Source organism: Borostomias antarcticus (assembly GCF_949987555.1).
Source record: "Borostomias antarcticus genome assembly, chromosome: 14".
NCBI lineage: Eukaryota > Metazoa > Chordata > Actinopteri > Stomiiformes > Stomiidae > Borostomias > Borostomias antarcticus.
In genome coordinates, this window is record NC_140247.1 from 24,367,200 (window position 1) to 24,380,876 (window position 13,677).

Consider the following 13,677-nt stretch of genomic DNA (forward strand, 5'->3'; position numbering starts at 1 on the left):
AGAAATGTGTTTATCTAGTCGCTCCTCTCTGGTGTTTTATCGCTGGTGTTCTTAAAAGCTTCTCCGGATTCTTTCTGAATAAATTGTGTATGGCAGCACGCACAGCATGCTGGGAAAGATTTGATAACACGCCTCTCTGCCTATCTAAGACAGCCTGTCACAGCATATTACCAGAGTCCCTGCATCATGGACTGCATCCTGGACACACACACACACACACACACACACACGCACACACACACACACACACACACACACACACACACACACACACAGGCTTGCACACACACACACAAACAAACACACACACACATACGGTGCATCTGAGAAGTATTCATTCACTTTTTCCACATGTTATGTTTATGTCTCTATTAAATTCTTTCTCAAAATTCTACACATAATACCCCATAAAGACAAACCGTTTTTTAAAACTGTGAAAGAGCAAGCAAATGTATTAATACTATTACGACTTCTTTCTGGATGCACAGTACACACACACACACACACACACACACACACACACACACACACACACACACACACACACACACACACACGTGTGCTTGCCCCAGAACTCAGATACACACTCACACATGCTTTCTCTCACACACACACACACACACACACACACACACACACACACACACACACACACACACACACACACACACACAAACGTGTGCTTGCATACACATACACACACACACACACACACACACACACACACACACACACACACACACACACACACACCACTTGTAGCCTTGACGGAGCTTTGAGCATGACTAATTGGGCTCTGTCTCAATGAGTAATTTGTCATTTGTCTAAATTTATTTTTAAAACAAAAAAAACAAAACAACAACACCACTCCTCACCTGTCGGATCTGATTCTATGGGCCTCACTCCCCAAACGTTCATAAGCACGTTCTTCTTCAAAGCCACTTACGCAGTGTTCAGGAAAACTCAATCAGCCATGTTTGTTTTCTCATCTGAGATGAGGGACGGCTGTGGACTGATCCTCCAGGCTGACAGGCAGAGAGACTCAGCCTGGCTGCTAGCCAGGAGAGAGAGCACAGCAGAGAGAGAGAGAGAGAGAGAGAGGGAGAGAAGAGGGGGAGAGGGAGAGAAAGAGAGAGAGGAGGAGACGAGGCGGAGAGAGAGAGAGAGAGACGAGAGGGAGAGAGAAGAGGGGGAGAGAGACAGAGAGAGAAACAGAGAGAGATATAGAGAGAGAGAAAGAGAGAGACGAGGGGGAGAGAGGGAGAGAGAGAAGAGGGGTGGGGGGAGAGAGACAGACGGAGAAACAGAGAGAGAGAAAGAGGGAGAATCAGTCTATTAGAGTCTGACTCTGCAACCTTCCAGCTCCCTCCTAAAATAGCAGAGCTAATAGGGGCGTTTAGGAAAACGAGCTGGCCCGTCAAGTCCGAGCCCAGAACCAGACTGTCAACACAGAACCGAGAGTGGAGAAGTCGGCACTGCTGGAACTGAAAAAAGCAGCTATCACACAGACAGCAGAGAGAGGGCTCACTTAAGCAGCTTACAGGGATAGGGGGAGAGAGAGAGAAAGCAAGGGACAGACCGTATGAGAGACATGAAGAGAGGGTATGAGGGAGGAGAGGAAAGAGAGAGAGACAGGGGAGCGGAGAGAGAGAAAGAGAGAGGAGTGAGAGAAGGAGACATGGGAGGGATGAAGAAGATCAGAGGGCATGGATAAGTAATAGGCACAGACAGACGGCTATGACTGGCGAACTCCAAAATAGCAACTCATCCTTTTAATCACAGAGCTTTTTTTCATATTTGATAGCCATATTCCCATGACGGACGCACTCCATACAGTCATCCCCCAACAGGGAATGTTGACACACACACACACACACACACACACACACAAACACACACACACACTGCCACTCATAGGCTCAATTATATCGGGTGCACGGAGAGGCCAGGCACTGGGATCAGACGCAAACAGAACATCCTGCTTTTCTACAGGGCTTTGTCTCAAACAGTACTTTGAGCCGGAGAGTGTTAGGAGAGGGAGTCGGATGGAGGATGAGGGCTTTACAAAGTTGTCGAGTCATTACTGCTTGATGCAAGAGAGCCCAGAATTTAACCCCGGGCACTTAAAAGTGGCTACACATCAATCAATTAATCAAGTTTCAGCCATCTGTCATTGAGAGGCTGTGAAGCCACACGATGGCTTAGCGTTGATCTTCGGGTCCCCAAAGTGCTTGAGAGCTCGTCGCCAATCCAAGGTCGTCTGGATGCGTGTGGAGCGCGGTGTTAATTATCTAGGGCAGTGGTTTTCAAACCTCGTGTGCCCAAGGCGCCAAAGAGCGGACGAGCATCTGAGGCACACCTGCGCTCGTGTCCCAGAGTCCTCTGCTCCTCCTCAGGGGGAGGGAACTCAGAGAGCAATGTGTGATGGAGGTCAGAGGCGCTTGGACGTAGGTTTATGGACCTTTTTACATTTTGTTGAACGACATTTTCCTTGGAATCCTTCCTTGGAGAGTGGTGATTGTTGAGATTGTCGAGATTCCTTTTAAAGCCTTTCAATTATCATTGAGATTATTTTAACATTAGGCCTTCTTGTTGTTCTCTTCTTAGTCACATCACACGGCACTTCTGTTAAATGGTAAATGGACCGCACTTATATAGCGCTTTTCCACCTTAGCGGCACTCAAAGCGCTTTACAATGGCCTCTCATCCACCCATTCACACACACATTCACACACCAATGGCGGTAGCTGCCATGCAAGGTGCTAACTTGCTCATTGGGAGCAATTTGGGGTTAGGTGTCTTGCTCAAGGACACTTCCACATGTGGACAGTCGGAGCTGGGATTCGAACCACTGACCCTTCGATCACTGAACGACCCGCTCTACCAACTGAGCTACAGTTGTTCTGTGGACTCAGTTTTTCTGTGGACTCAGATAGAGTAAATAAAAAATTAATTCCGAACTTTTTGTATAGTTGTGCACTGCAATAAAAATGGAACACCATTTGGGAAGCACTGACCCAAGGGGACAGTACGCAGTCTGAGTGGCAAGGCTAAACATTGAGCAAATGAATTACAGCTCTCCAAGTCAAGCTGTTCTACTGCAGCTCACAGACTGACAGTTTGGTTTTGTAATTTTGTGCAGCTTTGGGATGTGTTACTCCCAAAATGAATAATGAGACAGAAAATATTCTCAGCAAGAAAGCAGAAGCCGAATTATTTCGTTTATTTAACAGGGGTCACTGATGCAGCAACACCTTCTCTGTTCTAACGTACAGAATTTGGGTTAACAAAATGTCTGCCGAATTAAATCTTCTGGGGGATTTGAGCTGAGCTCCGCCGTCTCTTGTTCACACTTGTTCACGTCTATTCCTATTTTGGCAGCTGTGCCTGGAGGACTTCTACTAATGCTGCTTAATGTGTGAAGTATTTCACCTTGGCAGCCGTCACAACAAACTGATTAACACACAAGGTCACCCAGAGTTCCCAAGGGGTGAACCACAGGATCAACCGACGAGGTCCCAAACACTTTTTATTTTTCTACGACCGGAACCAAAAAAGAGAGTTACGCCGTCCACCAAATCATCTGGGCGGGACATTGAGCCGTCTAGAGGAAAAACTGACTGCAAGATGTGAGAGAAATCCCTGAGGAAAAAGCAAAACAATGAAACTAAACTAATGAATATGGAGAACAGCCTAGAAGGAATCGTCTCCATGATCGAGGGGCAGTTACTGAATGAGCCAGTGTTCGTATTAGTATGGAGTCACGTAGATCTCCCCAGACCACCACCACATCCTTCTGCTCTGTACAAACACCAGTTACCCCCACCTCCGCTCAGACACAGGGGGATGATCAGGAGGGGGTGGTGCTGAGAGCCAGAGCAGAGAGAGAGGGAGGGAGAGAGAGAGAGAGAGAGAGAGAGGGCAGAGAGAGAGAGAGAGAGGGCAGAGAGAGAGAGAGAGAGAGATAGAGAGGGCAGAGAGAGAGAGAGAGAGAGGGCAGAGAGAGAGAGAGATGGGGCAGAGAGGAAAACATGGGATGAACTTTTGAAACTCTGTCTAGGAGAAGATCCACGATTCACACATTTAGCTGCACAATAGATAACACTCTGCCATGATATTAGAGAAAAACATGAATGTTAATTAATATATTACATAATCTGATTATATTATTTTGTATCTATATGTTTATATGCATGTATGTGTGTATATATGTGTGTATATATATATGTATGTATTTATGTGTGTATGTATGTGTATATGTATGTATATATTTCTTACGTTTCATTTTAATTTAATTTAGTTTAATTTTGTTTTATTTTATTATTTTAATGTATATATCATATCTCTCCGGTTAATACTCCATTGGATTGCATTGACAAATGTAACATATTTTATGTAATGAATGTGTATATGTGTATGTCATATGTATGTATATGTACATAATTGTGTATTATTATTCTGCTTTGGCAACAACGGTTTATTACCATTCATGCCAATAAAGCTTATTTGATTTGATTTAATTTGAGAGAGAGAGAGAAAGCAGAGAGATAACAGAGAGAGCAGAGAGAGGGCAGAGAGAGAGAGAGAGAGAGAGAGAGAGAGAGCAGAGAGAGAGAGAGAGAGAGAGCAGAGAGAGAGAGAGAGGGCAGAGAGAGAGAGAGAGAGAGAGAGAGCAGAGAGAGAGGGCAGAGAGAGAGAGAGAGAGAGAGCAGAGAGAGAGAGAGAGGGCAGAGAGAGAGGGAGAGAGGGCAGAGAGAGCAGAGAGAGAGAGAGAGAGGGCAGAGAGAGAGAGAGAGAGCAGAGAGAGAGGGAGAGAGGGCAGAGAGAGAGGGAGAGAGAGAGAGAGCAGAGAGAGAGAGAGAGAGCAGAGAGAGAGAGAGGGCAGAGAGAGAGAGAGAGAGAGGGCAGAGAGAGAGAGAGAGAGCAGAGAGAGAGGGAGAGAGGGCACAGAGAGAAAGAGAGAGAGCAGAGAGAGAGAGAGAGCAGAGAGAGAGAGAGAGAGAGAGCAGAGAGAGAGAGAGAGGGAAGAGAGAGAGAGCAGAGAGAGAGAGAGAGAGAGCAGAGAGAGAGAGAGAGAGAGAGAGCAGAGAGAGAGAGAGAGAGAGGAGAGAGAGAGAGAGAGAGAGAGAGAGAGAGAGAGACTTAGTGATGACCGAAGACGCAGGGCTGAAGTAGATGAAGAATGACCGGTGGAGATACATGACTTGCCTCGAGGGGAGAACTCTACTGCGGTGAGGCCGCTCATCCAAGACCGGTCAGTGAAAGATGGCGGGCGTGTGAAATGAATCTTGCGTCGCTCAGATGAAAGCCTCCACAAACACACTCGAGCTGTCAGCGGAGCAGAGCAGTGAATCATCAAGAAGGACTGAGGGTTGTTTATCATCTTGCGCTGTAATGACGCCATGCCTGATGGGTGTGGTCTAAATGGGTCGTTCGGGGCGTTCTCCGAACACAATCTAATTGGACCAATAGGTTAAACGGCGTGGCTTTAAATGGACTACATTCCACTGGGTCCCTGGAGAAGGTCCGCGTGGTTCTGGTTTCTCCTCGGCCCCCTATAGGAGAGCCCTGGGACACGCCAGGTGGAACTTTCTCAGGTGTCCACTTCCCTTTCTCTCGCTGCGACACACAATGCCATTCATCTAACACACAATCAGGCTGGGCCCAGGCCGCTCGCTTACATTAGGCACAAAGACATGAGTGGGAGGCAACACACACACATACACACAGTACACACACACACACACAAGCAGACGCGCACACAGTACACACACACACACACACACACACACACACACACACACAGTACACACACACACACAACCAGGGGAATCCCCTTGATGTGGGAACTCAGAAAAAAGGAGTCATGGAACACAGGGGATCACATGTTCATAACATAATGCTATTAACGCAACTATGAAGAAGGTTACACAACATGACATCGGCGCCCATGTCGATATGTCGTCCAGGGCCGTGTTTCTGTTGAGGCTTTTGTAGCCTTGCGCTTTCATGTCCCACAATGCTGACAATAGGAACTTAAGCACTACCCATCCCTTGCCTCTAGCCCGGTCCGTCACTGGAAACCGACCCGACCCAGTGATTCTCCCAATAATAGGTAAGTAATCTTTCCGAAACTCCAGGGCCGATCCCTGAAAGCGGATAGCCACCGAACAGTAGGACAGACATTCCTGACTCAGGCCCGCAATTCGGGTGGATGAAAAAAATACCCTCTCTCACTCTCTCTTTAACACCGTACAGAGACACGGGCACAGGGCAAGCCTGTGGATGCTACACACTCACACACACGCACACATACACACACACACACACACACACGCTAGTGAAAAAAGTCAGCTTTGGCCTCAGCTTAGGTTAGAAAGCAGCTTTACCCTTTAGTGTGTGTGTGTGTGTGTGTGTGTGTGTGTGTGTGTGTGTGTGTGTGAATTAGCTTTAGCAACCCCCCCCCCCCCTCATCCTGATTCAGCAGTCCTCGTCTTTGTAGCGGGTCAGCTCCACATTGAACAGCTTTAGGGAATGCCGACTCATCTAGTATTGTGTCTCTCTCTTTCTCTGGCGCTGGACAGAGACAGCTGGGCCCGGCCGAGCCGAGCCGCGGCTAGCGCTAGCTCCCGTGTGATGTCTGCCGTTTGGCAGACTGGCATGCAGATAGAGGGTTGATGTATGGGGTTCCTCTCTCTCTGGGCGAATACATCAAAGGGGGGCGACGTCGACCGCTAATCGGGCCTTTTGGGGTATCTAGGAGATATCCGCTTATCTGTTTTGCTTCATTTCCTGGGTGAAATACATTCGTAATTCAAAAAGATAGAGCGCCTTTATACCCCAGCATTGAACTCTTACTCACCTCACCTCTGAATATATTTAGCTGAATGCCAAAGATGATATTATTACCTCAAGTTAGAACTCAGGCACTGTTTATGTATGAGGGAGTGTGTATTGAGTAAGAAGAGAGAGAGAGAGAGAGAGAGAGAGAGAGAGAGTATTCAAAAGTAAACTTTTATAAAAGACAACAATTCCATGCCTATAGTACGCCTCTCACTCTGGAAGGAGACCAGATCAGTAGCCTTGTGGATAGAGGGTCTACCCTGAGAATGGGAGGTTGGGGGTTCGATCCCCGGCTTGGCACTCAGCATCCAGGGTTGGATTGGGGATAAGTCCCTGCGACCTACTAGCGTCATGTCCAGGGGGTGGACTGGTCCATCAAGCTGCCTCACACTAAGGAATCAGGAGACCGGCTCCTGCCCTATGGGCCACTAAGCTCCAGAACCATTGGTTCTCAAGGCTTCCTACTTTACTTCCTTTACTCATGGTGGAAGACGGGACTCACCTTGAGCTTGTCGAAGCGCTCGCTGAGCGAGGACACCTGGTGGTCGCGGTGGCGTCCGACCAGCTTGCAGAGCGCGCAGATCAGCTGGTCGTCCACCAGGCAGTACATGTTGACCTTCTCGTTGTCGTGCTCCGGGCAGGTGAGGCCGGCGCGCAGGTGCGCGTCCGCCACGGGCTCCAGCAGGCGGTGGGCGGTGAAGGGCTTCTTGTTGGGGTGTGTGGCACGCAGGCACCGGTCGCAGTACGACACCTCGCACGTCACGCACGTCTTCACCGCCTCGCGCGGGGGCTCCTGCTCGCAGAACTGGCAGCCGACGACGGCGCCGCCGCCGCAGCGGTCCAGCGACATGCCGTTGGGGGCGGGGCTGCCGCGGGCGCTGCCGGCGGTGGAGGAGGAGGAGGAGAGGCCGGCAGGGGGGGGGGAGAGCGACGACGCTGACCCCGCCGCCGGAGCTGTGGGTGCTGTAGGGCCGCAGCGGGAGACGCCGGGTCTCGGCGGGCGAGCTGGGTCCGCTGACGGAGGCCTTCTGGAAGCGGTCGATGATGTTCTGCAGGGTCACATTGCGCTTGAGGCCCTCCAGGCCGCGGTGGCTCAGCGAGATGACGTAGCGGCAGGTGGGGCACTGGAAGGCGGAGACGGATTCGAGGGGCTTGCTGGTGGAGCAGTGCGACACCAGGATCCGGTGGGCGCAGTTGAAACACAGGCTGTGGGCGCACGGCAAGAGCAGGGGGTCTTCGAACAACTCCAGGCAGATTGGGCAGGTCAACTCGGACTCCAGTGTGTCCATCTTCAGTCAGACCGATCCAGAGGAGACATCCAATCCCACGGAAGCTGGCCAGTCACCTGAGAGGGGAGGGGAGGGGAGGAGAGAGGGGGGTGAGTCACTGAACGACGAGTCACCGAGGACTTGGCCGTGCGTCACTTTTAGTGCCGTGCAGCTAGGTGCATGAGGGAACTAAATAAATAAATCCACTTGATTGGGAAAACAAATGTGAGGAGAGAATAAGTTTACCTTGTGTAATCATCACCAACGAGAACTCTCTGACACGTAACTCAATTCTCAACTTCAGTTGTAAGTGTGTAATTATTGTGAATAGTAAATGGGCTGCACTTACAGAGCGCCTTTATCCAAACCACTTTACAACAGCCTCTCATTCACACACCAAGGCCAGCGGCGGGTGCCAAGCACGATGCTAGCCTGCTCACTGGGAGCAATCTGGGGCTCAGGGACACTTCGACACGCTGCCAGGGAGGAGCTGGGAGTCGAACCGGGAACCTTCCTACCCTACCCAGCTACTGCCGCAACAAGTACTGCATCATGCAAAGTGTCAGCATAATAGTATTGCTGCAACAGCTCTCCAGAAAGAACAAGGTAGAATAAGGTTGGTTTTAGTCTAGGTCCGTTTAAGGGCCAGCAATTTGATAAGATTCAAGATCCAAGACGTTCAAGATTCCTTTTATTAATGTTCGGTGTACAGTCACAGTGAAATGTTGCTGCCGGCTCCAAGATTATGCCACAGATAAACCCTAATACTCAATTTCCAAAGTACAAATTTACAATTTACAAAAGAGCCAAGCGGCCCCTAGAACAGAGCCTGTGGGACAAACTAGCTCCCAAAGCCGGAAGTGGGCTGGTGTATGTCTGTGTGTACGTGTGTGTGTGTGTTAACTAAATGCTACGACATCCACAGCATGAGGAATGAGAGAGAGAGAGAGAGAGGGACATAGAGAGAGACAGAGAGAGAGGGGGAGAGAGAGAGAGAGAGAGAGAGAGAGAGAGAGAGAGGGACAAAGAGATAGAGACAGAGAGAGAGAGACAGAGAGACAGAGACAGAGAGAGAGAGGGAGAGAGAGACAGAGAGAGAGAGTGAGAGGGAGAGAGACAGAGAGAGAGGGAGAGAGAGTGAGAGGGAGAGAGAGAGAGAGGGAGAGAGAGAGAGGGAGAGAGAGAGGGAGAGACAGAGAGAGACAGAGAGAGACAGAGAGAGAGAGATGGAGAGAGGGAGAGAGAGAGAGAGGGAGGGAGAGGGAGGGAGAGAGACAGAGAGACAGTGAGAGAGGAGAGGGAGAGAGAGAGAGAGAGAGAGGGAGAGGGAGAGAGAGAGAGGGAGGGAGAGAGTGAAAGTGCGAGAGAGTGAGTGACCAAAAGAACAAGAGGGAACCAGACAGGAAGAGAGAGGAGAGGTGAAACGGGCCTCTAGGTCTCCTGAACCCCTTCAGATCGCCCGTCTCCTCTCCTCATGTATTTTTAACCGCACGCCGGTCACCCCGGAGCTATGCTTCGGTTTAACAGAGGCCCCAGCAGGGCTCCAAGGTTTCCCAACGTCAAGATGAAAGGCAGAAGCCACCTCGCCCCGTCAGGCAGCAGGTCAGCGCCAGAGCTGACTCCGCCTCCTCGCCTCGTTCTTTTATTCAGCCCCCCCCTCTTCCTCCACACCACCCAGCTCCACCCAAATACCTGAAAAGCACCTGGCGGTCTTTTAAAGCCACAAACCATGAGATGCCCTGCGGTCAGATCCAGGTGGCGTGGTGACCCGTTTAGGAACTCAACCCACTCAGGTGGCATGGCCACCCCCCTAGGAACTCAACCCACTCAGGTGGCCTGGTCACCCCCCCTAGGAACTCAACCCACTCAGGTGGCCTGGTCACCCCCTTAGGAACTCAACCCACTCAGGTGGCCTGGTCACCCCCCCTAGGAACTCAACCCACTCAGGTGACCTGGTCACCCCCCTAGGAACTCAACCCACTCAGGTGACCTGGTCACCCCCCTAGGAACTCAACCCACTCAGGTGGCCTGGTCACCCCCCTAGGAACTCAACCCACTCAGGTGGCCTGGTCACCCCCCTAGGAACTCAACCCACTCAGGTGACCTGGTCACCCCCCTAGGAACTCAACCCACTCAGGTGGCCTGGTCACCCCCCTAGGAACTCAACCCACTCAGGTGACCTGGTCACCCCCCTAGGAACTCAACCCACTCAGGTGACCTGGTCACCCCCCTAGGAACTCAACCCACTCAGGTGGCCTGGTCACCCCCCTAGGAACTCAACCCACTCAGGTGACCTGGTCACCCCCCTAGGAACTCAACCCACTCAGGTGACCTGGTCACCCCCCTAGGAACTCAACCCACTCAGGTGACCTGGTCACCCCCCTAGGAACTCAACCCACTCAGGTGGCCTGGTCACCCCCCTAGGAACTCAACCCACTCAGGTGACCTGGTCACCCCCCTAGGAACTCAACCCACTCAGGTGGCCTGGTCACCCCCTTAGGAACTCAACCCACTCAGGTGGCTTGGTCACCCCCTTAGGAACTCAACCCACACAGGTGGCCTGGCCACCCCCCTAGGAACTCAACCCACTCAGGTGGCCTGGTCACCCCCCTAGGAACTCAACCCACTCAGGTGGCCTGGCCGACCCCCCAGATCCCCCCCCCCCCCACCACAGACAAGTCGCTTCGTCTTTTTATTTCCCTTTTAAAGCTCAAACGGTGCATTAAGACTGATGGGGCCTGACGATACAATGTCATGAGGAGATCTCGTCTGCCGCCTTGCTGCTCAGGCAAACCCATGTGAACTTTCTCTTGACGGGACCGCGACGCTCGCAGCAGAGCTTGAAACGCTTTCCTGGCGGTGACAAGTGACATGAAACGTGTCTCGTGTAATTGCGCGATCTCCTGTTCTACTGTGTGTGTGTGTGTGAGTGGTTCTGATACCCTTTGTGAGGCGTTGTTCTCCCAGTCAACGTTCAATATATTCAAGCTTTATTTATACTTGAAATGACCCTGAGTAGCTATACTCATTTGCAGTGTCACTGGTGATTTTAACGGCACATACGGCGTACAACTGCCCAATGAAATGATGTGACAGCGAACCTACATAGCGTATCTAAGTCTTAGATGTGCAGCCTCCGATATCACCAAGACAGCCGCCTCTGGCACTGAGCTGTGGCTCAAAGAAGCGTGATTTAAGCGTGGACTAAGTGCTCCGGACGGTGTGAGGGCTGGGAGAGCGAGAAGTCATTACTGTTGGGCGGAAGTAAATAAATAAAGATCAACATTTGGAGCCACTCAAACGCAGAGGTTATGCTGATAACGGGGAAACAGGCCAGAGCCCGTCCTCCATCTTCACCTTGAGTTCCTGAGTCAGTCAGATGTCATTTATCATCTGCTCTGTTCGGTCCTTATCAGGCTCCTGGTGGCCAGACCCGGAGGCACCTGCCTGTGTGTGTGTGTGTGTGTGTGTGTGTGTGTGTGGAGGTCTGAACACACACACACACACACTAGCTAACAAAAGGCTCAATTATAGTAATGAGACAGATATAGATAAGCAGAGCCTGGAGATAAGGGGAGGGCTTGACCTCAGTGACCTTGTAACCCCTGGGCAAGGTCAGAGAAGGGGTGGGGGGGGGGGCAGATGTGGAGTAGGTTAACACTTCAGAATAATCTCAACTGGGAAGGATTAACGGGAGATATTCAACCACCTTGTTCATGACCTTGGCAGTAAAATAACTGCTGGTATGAAAGGCTGAGTATTTTCCCCCTGGCTGCTGGCTGGACACCACGTTCTCCTTCCTTGAGTAGTTCCTCACTTAACACTCATTGTTCATGGCTGGTTGCTCCACAAGGGCCAGTGAAGTGCTGAGCACATTTCTGGACAATTAAAGCACATTCTTGGAGTCGACACATGACCTCAACAAGCCCATTACTTCCCCTGTCACTGGGATGGACTACAACTATCAAATCAAATCAAACTTTATTTATATAGCGAAGGATTCACTTAGTGGCGAATCAGCCACTCATAAAACAGCCATCAAAAGCATTATGTTAGGCACACACGCACGCACACACACACACAAATACACACACCGTTACACACACGCACACACACCTGCGCATCCAACAAAACCACCTCTTTAATCCAATGTTCTTAAGGTATTAAGGTGAAATGGCCTGTATGGCCCAAACAAACGTCTCTCTTGGCTCCCACGGTTCGGGCGCTGATCCGTTTACTGAGCGCGTGTGCGTCTATTGGAACGACACATCTTAAAAAACACACTCCTGGGGTTTTCAGCGTCACATCAACATGCCCTGGGTCGCTCCTCTGAACAGTAATGTGTGGCTTACACAAAACAATGGGGATGTGATGCGACTTGTAATTCACTCACTTGAAATGTCTGTCTCCTACTGCAGTCTAGGGACTCGACATCTGAAAGCCACTCAGTCAGTGGATTGGCCCAGAGAAGATTAATTCTATTCATTGCAAACGCGGGTATTCAGAAATAGCAAGGCTGGTTGTTTATTTCGTGTCATTGTCTAGGTTTAGGGGGGTAACAGGGGCGACGTTCTCTCGGGGGACTTGTGTCCACTCTGCTAGTGCCGGGGATTGGATGGTGCATGCGTCACCACAGAACATGGCATTTCTGGAACAATGACAACTGGCCCTGTCTGAACAATGGGGGACAATTCACCAGCGAATGGACTTGGCCTTAACGCTCTTCCTTGAATTCTGTCTATTTAGTCGCATGGCAACCATACTCACTTGAGGGACACTTCACTGACGTTCAGTCTCAAAAGACCACCTGAACACATGAAGCTATTTACGATTCTTTGCCTTCCAAAAATAGGCTTGACAGACAGACAGACAGATAGATTACATAAATCGTGTTTCCATTACACCTAGAATTGCGCAAAACCTAAATATCGCAATAAAAAATTGGTAATGGAAACACCTAAATTTCGAAAAACCTCTCAAATTTCGATAAAACGTTTTTACGCTCTCATGAGGTGGTTTTTCATAAGTTTCGATATAGAAGTTTATCGCAAAAGCGTAATGGAAACACTTTTTTCGAATTTAGGCAGGAGAAGAAGAGGTAGGGGTCACGTGATTTGCGATATGCCTCCGGAGCAAGTGGAAGACCCTAAAGCAACGATACGAGAAACGCGCACTGTTTAAGAGCGGAGCTGAGAGGAAAGCTAAAATAAAGTTCAAATATTACAGCGGTTTGTTTACTTAATACATCCATGGTTTACTTCCTGGTTGTGTGGCGTCGTGAGACTAGACTACGAGAATTACGGCTCTTGTGCAAAACACCTTTGATTACATAGATAGATAGATAACATAGATAGATAGAGAGATAGAGAGAGAGATAGATAGAGAGAGATAGAGAGAGATAGATAGATAGATAGAGAGATAGATAGAGAAAGATAGATAGAGAGAGATAGATAGAGAGATAGAGAGATAGATAGATAGATAGATAGATAGATAGATAGATAGATAGATAGATAGATAGATAGATAGATAGATAGATAGATAGATAGATAGATAGATAGATAGATAG

At 49.7% G+C, this 13,677-nt stretch overlaps 1 protein-coding gene across 1 annotated transcript in view; it reads right to left on the minus strand.

Annotated features, from left to right (window-relative positions):
* The window catches only part of mid2 (midline 2), a gene marked incomplete at both ends in the record, with an annotated part of 74,401 nt that extends 66,269 nt beyond the window's left edge, over positions 1-8,132 (minus strand). The window contains 2 exon segments of the mRNA XM_084448659.1: positions 7,346-7,777; positions 7,779-8,132. Coding sequence (XP_084304785.1) covers positions 7,346-7,777; positions 7,779-8,132 — 786 coding nt within the window.
* Between the last annotated feature and the right edge of the window lie 5,545 nt (positions 8,133-13,677).